The sequence below is a fragment of the Garra rufa genome, chromosome 22 (genome assembly GCF_049309525.1).
Source record: "Garra rufa chromosome 22, GarRuf1.0, whole genome shotgun sequence".
NCBI lineage: Eukaryota > Metazoa > Chordata > Actinopteri > Cypriniformes > Cyprinidae > Garra > Garra rufa.
Genome location: NC_133382.1, coordinates 4,343,416 through 4,356,732, shown reverse-complemented (window position 1 = coordinate 4,356,732; position 13,317 = coordinate 4,343,416). Strand labels below are relative to the sequence as shown.

At 33.7% G+C, this 13,317-nt stretch overlaps 2 protein-coding genes across 4 annotated transcripts in view; one reads left to right on the top strand and one right to left on the bottom strand.

The window, feature by feature from the left end:
- abcc3 (ATP-binding cassette, sub-family C (CFTR/MRP), member 3) overlaps positions 1 to 13,317 on the top strand; it is a 399,896-nt gene that overhangs the window by 196,514 nt on the left and 190,065 nt on the right. The gene's annotated exons all lie outside the window — the stretch shown is intronic.
- Positions 1 to 13,317, bottom strand: part of LOC141298280 (uncharacterized) — a 71,748-nt gene that overhangs the window by 31,282 nt on the left and 27,149 nt on the right. Inside the window, exons 12-19 of the mRNA XM_073828790.1 lie at positions 12,601 to 12,727; positions 10,516 to 10,635; positions 8,707 to 8,848; positions 6,786 to 6,898; positions 6,416 to 6,569; positions 4,051 to 4,299; positions 3,105 to 3,296; positions 614 to 792 (exon numbers count right to left, since the gene is read on the bottom strand). Coding sequence (XP_073684891.1) covers positions 614 to 792; positions 3,105 to 3,296; positions 4,051 to 4,299; positions 6,416 to 6,569; positions 6,786 to 6,898; positions 8,707 to 8,848; positions 10,516 to 10,635; positions 12,601 to 12,727 — 1,276 coding nt within the window. The remainder of the gene's footprint in view (positions 1 to 613; positions 793 to 3,104; positions 3,297 to 4,050; positions 4,300 to 6,415; positions 6,570 to 6,785; positions 6,899 to 8,706; positions 8,849 to 10,515; positions 10,636 to 12,600; positions 12,728 to 13,317) is intronic.

Genomic DNA, 13,317 nt, shown 5'->3' with positions numbered 1-13,317 from the left:
GATCTGTTATTTTCTTAAATAAATTAATATTTACATTCTTTTTAATACAGTAAAAACTCCCATCTCATTTTCTCCTCCAACTTCAAAAATCATCCAATATCACTGTTTTTGTTCATGTTTGATCTTCTTTGCATGTTCAGTTTGTAAACACTGGGTCGGTACTTCTGCAGCAATGTAGGGCGTTTCTGAAGTTGGAGGAGAAAATGAGATGGGAGTTTTTCAACAAACCCTAACCTGAATCACATCGCAGAGCTGGACAAGACGAGCATTGGTGGTTAAAAGTGTGTAAATATCAATTTATTTAAGAAAATGACCAATCATTTTGCTAGATAAGACCCTTATTCCTCAGCTGGGATCATTTTGAGCCCTTTGAAGCAGCGTTTAAACTGAACTTTGGAAGTTCAAACTTGCTAGCACCATTGAAGTCCACTATACGGAGAGAAATCCTGAAATGTTTTCCTCAAAAAACAATTTCTTTATGAATGAAGAAAGAAAGACATGAATATCTTGGATTTTCTGTAAATTTTTGTTCTGGAAGTGAACTAATCCTTTAAGTGTGGCTTGGATACAAGTGTCACCAAAGATTTCAAAACCAGGATAAAGCATCTCTAACCTCCCAGGCTTTGCTCCTGAGCAGCGGGTAGATGTGCTGCTGCAGGACCTGCTGTGGCTCCAGCTCATGGACGTTCAGTCTCCGGAGCAGCTCGCGCACCTGCGAGTTTCCCAGTTCGTCCAAACACGCCAGCAGACGTGGCTCCACGATGCTCAGGTCCTGGTACAGAGCCTGCAGATCTACAGCGACAGGAAACATGAGTGCACACGAGCGGCTATGTGACCCACTTCCTGAGACCCTCTGGGCCCGAATACTGATGTATAATTCATCCCTTCCCTGCTTTTAGCAGATATATGTGACTCTACCTGGCACACAGCGTTAGCGTAGCTAGTTTCCATTCAACTCAATTCATATTTTCACCAGACGGCTCTCTTATGACTTATCTGACAGCAGCCATAGAAGAAAAACGAGTCGTTTATTAATGTTCAAAGGGAAGCGCGTGTGGGAGTTTGCTCCCAAACTGAGATTAGAGGTAAAAGGAAAGATTTTAGAGGACAAATACATTTCAAATTGGCGTTTCATTTACAAAACTATTCCTTTTTTGACTGCAATGACGCACGTAGTGACTCGCTTGAGTGCTTTCTCTCCTGTGACTCACTGTATTGATTCAGGAAATAAGCAGGAGATGAAGATGATCATTCATTTCGCAGACAGCTCCAAAGAATCTGTCTGCATACAAGTGCAGCTGTAGACCATACATGAAGAACAACTCCTGACTGACTACTTATTTACGACTTAAAGGGACAGTTAACCCAAAAATTTAAATTCTATCATTAATTACTAACCCTCATGTTGTTCCAAACCCATAAAACCAAAAATACATTGTATGGGTCAAAATTATAGATTTTACTTTTATGCCAAAAATTATTAGGATATTAAATAAAGATCATGATTCATGAAGATATTTTGTAGATTCCAGATTTTTAAATAGTTGTATCTCAGCCAAATATTGTCCTATCCTTACAAACCAAACACCAATGGAAAGCTTATTTATTATTTAAATCTCAAGATGTAGGCCTAAATTAAATTAAAATATTATATAACAGTGTTTTTATCTCTTCAGAAGTCTTTTATTAAACTGCTGCATTTATGTGGATTGCTTTTACAATCTCTACTGCAATTTTTTGAGGCATCAAAGTTTTGTTGCGTGGAATTTGTGTTTTAAAGATGAATGTAAGTCTCTGGAATGACATGAGGGCAAAATTTTACATCGCTTTTACGGTTTATTTATACATTTAATCTATAAGAAATATTGAGATTAAGGATGGCTTGATACTCTTTTTTCATGTCCAATCTTTATTGGTGAAATTCAGAGTTCACATGCACGTTCTTAAGCCAATTATGCTTAAGCCGAAAACGCATGTAGTCATGTAAACGCGGTAACCTGTCGGCGTAAGCAGAAACTGGTTGGCACAGGTAGTTTTTTTTTTTTTTGCCTCTTACCCCAATTTTGGCTGGGATGTAAATGCAATAACCAGCTTTGTAATGGCTGCTTTAAAAAAACTCCATAATCCAAGGCTCAAAATTGCTAATTTAAAAGGCTAATTTAAATGCCTCTACCTGTAATAGTGAAAATAAACATCTTGTTCATGTATTCATATTTTCATTCATTCTTGTCCCTTGCTTAGGGCATAAAATAAATATAAAAAAAAGGCTTTCAGAATCAGCCCATTTGCTTGTAAAACATTGGCAATCAGAATCAGCCATGCTCCTTAATAACATAGACTTTAAAAAAAAATATGGACATAGTGTCCGTGACGTCACCCGTAGGTTTCTAAAGAGCGTTTTTGAAGCTCATAGTGGGCGGGAGGCGGCCGTCGCCATCTTGGATAATCGAAAATGGGCAAAGAGGCGGGACGTGGGTGGAGCTATTTGCTGAAACCACACCCGCCTAACGCGACAGTGTTGACAGCAGCGGCAATCCACCTGTCACTCAAGTGACCACGCCCTTAATTATGCAGAACTTTAAGGCTTAATATAACTTAAAAGGACAGGAAGGGCAAAATCAGCTATATAGACCAAAAACACTTTTTGTACCAGGCTGTAAACATTTTTTTTTTCTGCTGAAGTTGGGCATTTTAACATGGGGAGTCTATGGGATTGACTCCCGTTTGGAGCCAGTCTCTAGCAACCAGTGAATGAATTGCGGTTTAAGTCACTTCCATATTGGTTTTAATAGATAGAGCGGGAGGTTGCCGCTTGCTTAATATTCATTGGGTGTTCCAAAATTTTTTAAGTTGGGAGCTCCAGTGCTACCAAGTAAAAAAGTTAATTACTTAAGAGCCCTGTAATCATTTTAATGCGTTATCTTTTCCTTAATTAAATCACATTAAGTGTATATATATATATATATATATATATATATATATATATATATATATATATAGCCTATATAAAGCCTATATGTCAAGAAAACTGCATGAAAGGTTCCGCTGCACATCTAAAAAACTGGTGAGGTAAACCAAGGGACATTATTGCGTTAATGAATTACCTGTTTGAGCTTGCGCCACATCACTGAGAGGGAAGAAAACTCCCTCTGAACTCAGAGAAACCACACTGCCGTTTGCCAGAGGGATCATGGGAACGTCTTTGAGGGACTGGAGCAGGGCATCCACTTCATACTCTGGCTCCAGCGCACGAAAGTTACACACCAGCAGCCTGGCCAGCTTCTTCAGATCGTGCTCTGAGCGGAAAAGAAACATCAAATCAGCCCAAAAACAGAACCAGTGTTGGGGAAAGTTACTTAGTTACTTTTTATGGAAAGTATTGCATTACGTTACTTTTGCGTTACTTTTTAAATCAGGGCAGAGCATGCTTGTTTGTTTTTAATATAAAAAGTTCTATTTTTCTGCAAATGTAAAAGCCTTTTTACACTAAAAGCCTCAGGCTTAGAGAAAAGTAAATTCATGTCTGTACAGTAGACCGAAGAAGAAGTCAACTCTTCCGCATAAAAAAAAGAAACGAAATATTAGATTATCTTAAGTAATTTTTGCTTATAGGTATGGATGAATTGGATCATCGAAGGTCGGCAGCAAAGACAACGGTTAATAAAATGGGATTAAATACATAAAGGATATTTGTATTATTTAACATATTTAATTATTGCAGGTTTGCGTTGAATTTCACTGTTTTTAGAAGAATACTGTATCTGTTTTTTTTAGTGAGTGAAATGAAGTAATGCATGTTCACATTTATTCTAGAACTAAAGTAACATTTTACTCCTGATTTCTCTCAACATGGGGACAGGAGAGCTTTTAATCAATAAATACGGGGGAAAAGTAACAGATATTTTCTTGTCAATTAAAAAGTAATGTGTTACTTTGCTAGTTACTTGGAAAAAGTAATATTATTACGTAACTTGCATTACTTGTAATGCATTACCCCCAACACTGGTCAGAACCTGCAGGTTTCTGCACCCCAATCGTAGCAGAGGATACCTGTCTTGAGGCGGCTGTGTTGCACTAGTTCTCTGGCCATGGCGCAGGTGACGGTGATGATCTCAGCGGCTTTAAGGCGATGAACGCCTAGTGCGGTTAGCAGCGAGCTGGAGAGACGCGACTGCAGCGCAGGATGCAGATAAGACAGACTCAGGCTTCTGCACAGATCCTCTCCTCCAATCACGTCCTGGATCAGACGGTCCTGACACACAGCAAGCTGGGAAGGCTGCTTGAACTCCACTCGGCCCTCTAAAGACAGAGACCTCAGTTAGTTTATGCTGTTTACAATGACTGTAAACATCAGCTTGGGGCAAAAATGGCTTCAAAATTAACCAAAATTAACCTTCACAAACCAAGCATAACATTTTCTCAAAAACACAAACATGTATATTCATGTTGCTTACATATTATTGTAGCCTAATTTGTGCTGATTACAATGTAATCAGACTTTAGCCATTAATATGTTTTTAAGATACTGAAAAAAGAACAAATGTGACCCTGGACCACAAAACCAGTCATAAGGTTAAATTTTACAAAACTGAGATGTATACATCATATGAAAGCTCAATAAATAAGCTTTCTATTGATGTATGGTTTGTTAGGATAGGACAATATTTGGCCGAGATACGTCTATTTGAAAATCTGGAATCTGAGGGTGCAAAAAAATCAAAATACTGAGAAAATCACCTTTAAAGTTGTCCAAATTAGGTTCTTAACAATGCATATTACTAATCAAAAATTACATTTTGATATATTTACAGTAGGAATTTTTCAAAAAATCTTCATGGAACATGATCTTTACTTAATTTCCTAATGATTTTTGGCATAATGGAAAAATCAATAATTTTGACCCATGCAATGTATTTTGGGCTATTGCTACAAATATACCCCAGCGACTTAAGACTGGATTTGTGGTCCAGGGTCACAAATGTCAGGGCATGTCAAAACTTCATTAGGGCCCCCAAACACCCTCAGACCCCAGAGGGTTAAAGCAAAATGTAAAAATAAAGGAAAACTGTCAATTTCAGCATTAGATCTGCTTCTGTTGCATCAGTTTTTAAAGTGTTGAGCATAACCAATCACACGTGTTTGTGTTGAGCTTATGAATGCAATGGCCAACCAGAGGCATTTAGATTACTGTTTTTTGTTTTAGTCATTCATATGGTAAATGTGATTTCCGAATTATAAAAATTACCACTAATTTACCACAAAATATTAAAATGAGTACCACATCTAAACACAACTAAATAAACTAACTAGAAATCACACAAAAAATCCTGGTGGGACTTACTAACTGTCTGACATATTACTCAAACTATAAACTCAAATTATGAGACAAAAATTGCAATCACAATTGTGAGGAAAAATACATAAAAATGAAAAATAATTTTATTTTACGCTGAATCAATAAATTCAAAATATATTCAAAGTGAAAAGATATTTCAAAATTGTATTGTTTTTGCTTAAAAAAAAAGTCAAAATACACATCATATATAAATATATTCAAGCAGAAAGCAGTTATTTTAAATAGTAAAAATATTTCAAAATTGTACTGTTTTTTGCTGTACTTTGGATCAAATAAATGCAGGCTTAGTGAGCAGAAAAGACAAAAAAAAAACTGTGAGGGAAAAAAAAGTCAAAATATATAAAAGTATAAAACAATTTTATTTTGTTTTATAAAAAGTATAAAACAACAAATCCAAAATAAAAATTACAATTGCGAGATGTAAACACCTTTGTAGGGGTAAAATTTCATTTTTTTATTTTTTGTCAAATACACTATGACAATATTTGGGGGGGGGGGGGTGATAGAAATTAATACTTATGCAAGGATGCTTTAAATTAATCACAAATTATCATAAAGACATTTATGATGTTACAAAAGATTTCTACTTTAGATAAACACTGTTCTACTGAACTTTCTATTCTTTAAAAAAACCCTGAAATAATAAATAATAATAATAAATGTTGTTTGAGCATTAAATTAGAAAAGTAGAATGATTTCTGAAGGATCATGTGACTGAAGTAATGATGCTAAAAATTCAGCTTTGAAATCACAAGAATAAATTAAAATCCAAAATATATTCAAACAGAAAAGAGTTGTTTTTAAACAGTAAAAATATTTCAAAATTCTACCTTTTTTCTGTACATTGGATCGAATAAATGCAAGCTTGGTGAGCAAAAGAGACGTAAAAAAAATAAATGAATCTTACTGTTCAAAAACTTTTGACTGGTAGCGCATTTGACAAAAAAAATTAAATTAAATTAAATTTTACCCGTACAAAGGTTAAAAAAAAAAAAAAAAAAAAAAAAAAAATCAATTCCAGAAGGCAATTGTCCCTCAAAGGAAAACTCTGCTACCTACCACTGTCCTCTTTGGCAGGAAGGCACGCTTTGCCCTTCAGCAGCTGAATGATCTGATTGGCCACTGGGTTGAAGAAGTCCAGGATCTCACTTGGTTGAGGAATGAACTGCATGAAGTAACAGAGGCCACCGAGCCCACTGAACTCTGGGTGTTGCTGTGGGATTGACATTGAATGGGCTCATTAGGGCTATAAATGTTCATTCGGATGACTAAAGCAGCATAAAGAAAGCCAATGCTATTTTTTCCCTTTTCATGCTAAAAGCAGCTCCTTAAACAGACTGTGAGAGCCTTGACCTTCATCTGAAGCTGAAGATTAAATGCAAATGCATGCAAATTAATGGAGGAACATCATATTCCACTCCGTTCTTACGCTGAAGACGTCCATGGCGTGTACGAACAACTGAGGGATCTCAGAGCGAAGCCACTGGTTCCACGAACTGTCCCTGTCCACGTCTTCTCTGGAGGAAGGGATGTCAAAATCACCTACAAAAGAGAACACAATGTCAGCAGTGTTATCATACAGTTGAGGTCAAAAGTTTGCACCCCCCTTTCAGAATCTGCAAAATGGTATTATTTTACCAAAATAAGAGGGATTATACAAAATGCATGTTATTGTTTATTTAGTACTGACATGAATAAGATATTTCACATAAAAGACATTTACATATAGTCCACAAATTCAATAATAGTTGAATTTATAAAAATTACTCCATTTAAAAGTTTCTTAATACTGCGTTGTTACCTGAATGATCCACAGCTGTGTTTTTTGTTTAGTGATAGTTGTTCATGAGTCCCTGGTTTGTCCTGAACAACTGCCCGCTGTTCTTCAGAAAAATCCTTCAGGTCCCACAAATTCTTTGGTTTCTCAGCATTTTTGTGTATTGAAATCCTTTCCAACAATGACTGTATGATTTTGAGACAACTGAGGGACTCTTATTCAACTATTACAGAAGGTTCAAACACTCACTGATGCTCCAGAAGGAAAAACAATGCATTAAGAGCCGGGGGTGAAAACTTTTGAACAGAATGGAAATGTGTACATTTTTTGTATTTTGCCTAAATATCATATTTTTTAATTTAGCTACTGCCCTTCAGAGGCTACAGAAGACAAAATAAGTTACATTTTGTCTTCTTTTGTCCCCCCCGGCTCTTAATGTATTGTGTTTCCTTCTTAAGCATCAGTGAGCATTTGAACCTTCTGTAATAGTTGCATATGAGTCCCTCAGTTGTCCTCAGTGTGAAAAGATGGCTTTCAAAATCATACAGTCATTGTTGGAAAGGGTTCAAATACACAAAAATGCTGGAAAACCAAAGAATTTGTGGGACCTAAAGGATTTTTCTGAAGAAAAGTGGGCAGTTTCTCATGAACTATCACTAAACAAAAAAAAAAACACAGCTGTGAATCATTCAGATAAGAACACAGTATTAAGAATCAAGTGGATATAAATAAATTTTTATAAATAGGCTACAACTATTTTTTTTGTTTGTGGACTATATGTAAACATCTTTTATTTGAAATATCTTATTCAGGTCACTACTGAATAAAAAATAACATGCATTTTGTATGACCCCTTTTACTTTGCTGTAAGTAATTAACCTTTTGCAGATTCTGAAAGGGGGATGTAAACATTTGACCTCAACTGTAGTATGTGTTAATATTTTAATACATTTTATTTTTATTTTTTCTGAGTGCACTTTAATTGTGTTTGTCATTTTTATTATATATATATATATATATATTTTTTTTTTTAATGTCTAAACATAATAGTTTTTATTATTTTTTATTTATCAGCAGGTTATTATCATTAACTAAATCCTAACTAAAAGCAAAAACAAAAAAAAACAAAAAAAAATCTGTGATTTTAACAAATTAAATTACATTTCAACAAAACATGTTTTCAAAAAAACTAAACAAAAAAAACAAAAATGACAAAAACAACAAAATGACTAAAACTTTAACTGACATTTTGAAAAAATATATATATATAAAAAAATAAATCTTATTCAAAATATTTATAAAAACTATAATAATATGAATGATACTAAAATAACAGTTTTGCTAGTTTTAGATTATTTAGTTTTAGTTATTTTATTACTTCAAGTTAAACTAAATAAAAATTTCATTTTTTTATATTATTTTATTTAATTAAACATTTATTTTGTTTCAACTAATGAAAAGTTTTTTAATGGTTTTAGTATTAGTTAGAATGAATAACCCTGATGTGACATTCAATAAACATGACAATGTCAGGCAGACGCTTAACCGTGCTTCCCACATGCAAGTGTCAAACCTTGGATGATGAAACGGAAACCAAAGCTGCGAAGTGGAAGAAAGGCAAAGACGGGCTGTTTCTGAGGCTTCACATCACATGATGACGAGTCACTGAGCTGGAATGCCAGGGCCAATTCTGTCGACTCCACGTCTTCTTTAATCTGCACAGAAACACAGAGACACACTGAAGACATGCAGTGAATCGAGTGTCAACCTCAAGGTAGATATAATATAATATAATACAATATAAGACCACAAAACCAGTCTTAAGTAGCACAGGTATTTGTAGCAATAGCCAAAAATACATTGTATGGGTCAAAATTATCAAATTATGCCAAAAATCATTCGGATATTAAGTAAAGATCAAGTTCCATGAAGACATTAGGTCATTTCCGACCGCAAATACATCAAAACTTAATTTTTGATTAGTAATATGCTAAGAACTTTTCAATATTTTTATTTTTTTGCACCCTCAGATTGCAGATTTTCAAACAGTTGTATCTCGACCAAATATTGTCCTAACCATACATTAATAGAAAGCTAAATCTCAATTTAAAAAAAAATGAACCCTTATGACTGGTTTTGTGGTCCAGGGTCACGTAAAAAATATAATATAATATAATATAATATAATATAATATAATATAATATAATATAATATAATATAATATAATATAATATAGGAATTCAACTACACTATTTTGGCTAAAATAAAATATATAAACAGAAACCAATCATTTGTGCTATAAAAGCATCTTTAAATTTAAGGATTACCGCATTACAATGTTGAGCACATAAATTAGATATTAATTGTGAAATGTCCTAGATTATATTTAACAAGATTAATAAATTATTCGTTTTTAAGTCTAAGTGATCATTATAGGACAACAGAGATAACTTACATATAAATTTAAATCATTTCTTCTAATGTACAATAAATAAACAAACAGTTTAGGGTCTGTAAGATTTTTTTTGTTTTTGAAATAAGTCTCTTCTGCTCCCAGAGGCTGCATGTATTTGTTCAAAAATACAGTAAAAATGTAGAAATATTATTGCAATTTACAATAACTGTTTTCTATGTGAATATATAGTAAAATGTAATTTATTCCTGTGATCAAATCTGAATTTTCAGCATCATTACTCCAGTCTTCAGTGTCACATGATCCTTCAGAAATCATTCTAATATACTGATTTGCTGCTCAAGAAACAAATGTGATACATTTTATTTTTCTGGATTCTTTGATGAATAGAAAGTTCAAAAGAACAGCATTTAATAGAAATAGAAATCTTTTGTAACACTTTAAATGTCTTTACTGTCACTTTTGATCAACATGTCAACTTTGCAGTTGCAGTTAGTTGTTTGTAGTGTGCACTAGTCTTTAAAGTACATTTCTGTGTTACAAAAGTTGTCTCCAGTCAGCAAAGTACTAAAACTAGAAGTCAAAGAAATTTTACAAAGGAGACGGACAGAAAGTGCAGCGAATCTCTGCTGCTTCTGAGAACGAAGGGAACAAACCGTCTCTCTAGACACAAGAAACACATTCGCTGAGCTTTGCTAATCAGCTTCCCTGCATGAAGCTTGAATGAGACAAGAGTGAAAAACGCTTTGTTCCCCAGAGGTATAAAGTGCAGGAACACTTGCGTAATCCAAACACATTAATGCAGAGTCTTATACGACGCCGCTTCATGAGAACTGAGCAGAGGCCAATTAAAAGAGGGTAAAACTGGGACAAGGACGCAGGTAAACAATGCAGAAGCAAATCTTACCTCTACCCTTAGTTTTAGTGCATTTTTCCACAAGTGAGCTGATAAATGTGTGTGACACTTGCCTTTTTAGGGTAAAGCATTCTCTTGACCACTAGCCAACGCTCTTCTCCACCAGTGTGTGCCACTTCCAGGATGTTATGGCTCAGATCACGGCGCGTCATCGACACCAAACGCTTCTCAGCCTGAGGATTAAACAAACGTAATGTTGTTGAAAGCACTTGTGACGTCTGACATACATCTGAATATCATAATTGATCCATCAGGCTTTAAGTAAGCCTAAATATCATATTTTTTAATTTAGCTACTGCCCTTCAGAGGCTACAGAAGATACTTACATGAATAAAATAAGTTACATTTAAGTTACGTTAAGTTTTATTGAGTTTTATTTAGAGACTCAAGATGCTATGGAAGCCCGTTTACACCACTGAATAAAAAAATAAAAACAAGTAACTGTGACTTTTTAGTAACTGTGACTCACAATTCTGACTTTTTCACTCAGAATTGATATAATCAATATATATGAGATATATATTGATATATAAGATATAAACTCGCAATTTTAAGATAGTCGCAATTGCGTAATATAAACTCGCAATTCTGACTTTTTTTCTCAGAATTGAGACATATAAACTCACAATTGCAAGTTATAAAGTCAAAAATGTGTGATATAAACTCGCAATTTTGAGTTAAGTCAGAATTGAATGATATGAACTCGCAATTCTGAGAAATAGTCGCAACTGCATAATCTAAACTCACAATTCTGACTTTTTTTCTCAGAATTGTGATATAATATTACAATTGCGAGTTATAAACTCACAAGTCTGAGAAATAAAGTCAGAATTTTGTGATATAAACTCATAATTGCGAGTTATAAAGTCAGAATTGCGTGTTTTAATTTCACAATTCTGAGAAATAGTCACAACTGCCTGCTATAAACTTGCAATTGCGAGCTATAAAGTCAGAATTGTGTGATATAAACTCACAATTCTGACTTTTTTCTCAGAATTGAGAGATATAAACTCACAATTGCGAGTTCTAAAGTCGGAATTGCAAAATATAAACTCACAATTCTGAGAAATGAAGTCAGAAGATATAAACTTGCAATTCTGAGAAATAAAATCAGAAGATATAAACTTGCAATTCTGAGAAATAAAGTTAGAGAATTGCATGATATAAACTCACAATTGCGAGGTGTAAAGTCAAAGATATAAAGTCCGAGATATAAACTCGCAATTCTGAGAAATAAAGTCGCAATTGCTTAATATAAACTCGCAATTCAGCCTTTTTTTCTTAGAATTGCGAGGTATAAACTCGCAATTCTGAGAAATGAATTCAGAAGATATAAACTCACAATTCTGAGAAATAACGTCACAATTGCCTAATATACAATTCTGACTTTTTTTCTCACAATTGTGAGTTATAAAGTCAAAATTGCAAGATATAAACTCACAATTGCAAGTTATTAAGTCAGAATTACATGATATAAACACAATTGCAAGGTATAAAGTACGAGATATAAACTCGCAATTCTGAGAAATAAAATAAGAAAATCGCAGTTGTGAGTTTATATCATGCAAGTCTTTTTTTTCTCCTCAGAACTGGACTTTATAACTCACAGTTGTGAGTTTATATCAAAATTCTTAGAAAGTCAGAATGCGAGATAAAAACTCGCAATTGCGAGAAAAAAACCTTATATCTCGCAATTTTGACTTTGTTTCTCGCAATTGTAAGTTTATATCCAGCAATTCTGACTTTATAACTCGCAATTGCACACTTATATCTCTTATATCTATGAAAAAAGTCAGAATTGTGAGTTTATATCACAATTCTGAGGGGGAAAAAAAGTCAGAATTATTTACAAGATGTAAACTCGCAACTGCGCGGAAAAAAAAAGTCAGAATTTGTTATTCAGTGGCAGAAACGGCTTCCATAAGATGCTGATATTTATATGATGAAATTCTGATGCTTGTAGTGAAAATCAATGAGATATTTATAACAATATAGCAGCTACCTACATGAACTGATATAAATATGGTTTAACAGCAGAGTTTGATCATTTTTCCACATTTCGAATATGTTAGAGTAGGTTTGATAGGGTTAATAGAGAGAGTTTTTGTTGGGTGGTAATGCATGAAGCAGATCTTCACCTCATTGAAGATGGTGATGGAGCGAAGACGATGAAGGAAGAGCAGGAGAGATGGATGCACGTCATGGAAGAGGTTTTTAGTCTGGTAGCTCTCTGAGCGCAGGGGCAGGTGGATCTTTGTAGCCCATCTATAATAAAAATAGACACCAGAGAGCCGTTTCATAACAACAACTCAAACAAAAAGGTCACTGTGAACTTTATTTTTACACTAGTAAGCAGGTTGCAAATCAAAATAGCCAACATCTCTACGATACAATATTCTTATCTCTAACCACTAACAGTTGACTTAAATTAAAAGATTAAATAAATCAAAATTAAATAAATAACACACTACTGCTTAAAAGTTTGGGATCAGTAAGACTCAATAAGTCTCTTATGCTCATCAAGGCTCCATTTATTTGACCAAAAATGCAGAAAAAAACTGTAATATTGAAAAATGTTATTACAATATAAAATAATGGGTTTTATTTGAATATACTTTAAGATATAATTTATTCCTGCGATGCAAAGCTGAATTTTCACCAGCTCTTACTCCAGTCTTTAGTGTCAATGAGCCTTCAGAAATCATTCTAATATGCTGATTTATTATTAGAATTATCAAATATTATTTTTTTCAGGATTTTTTGATAAATAACAAGTTAAAAAGAACAGAATCTATTCATAATATTCATAATATAATCTATGCTATTAGTTTTTATTAATTAAAAAGTATTAATTC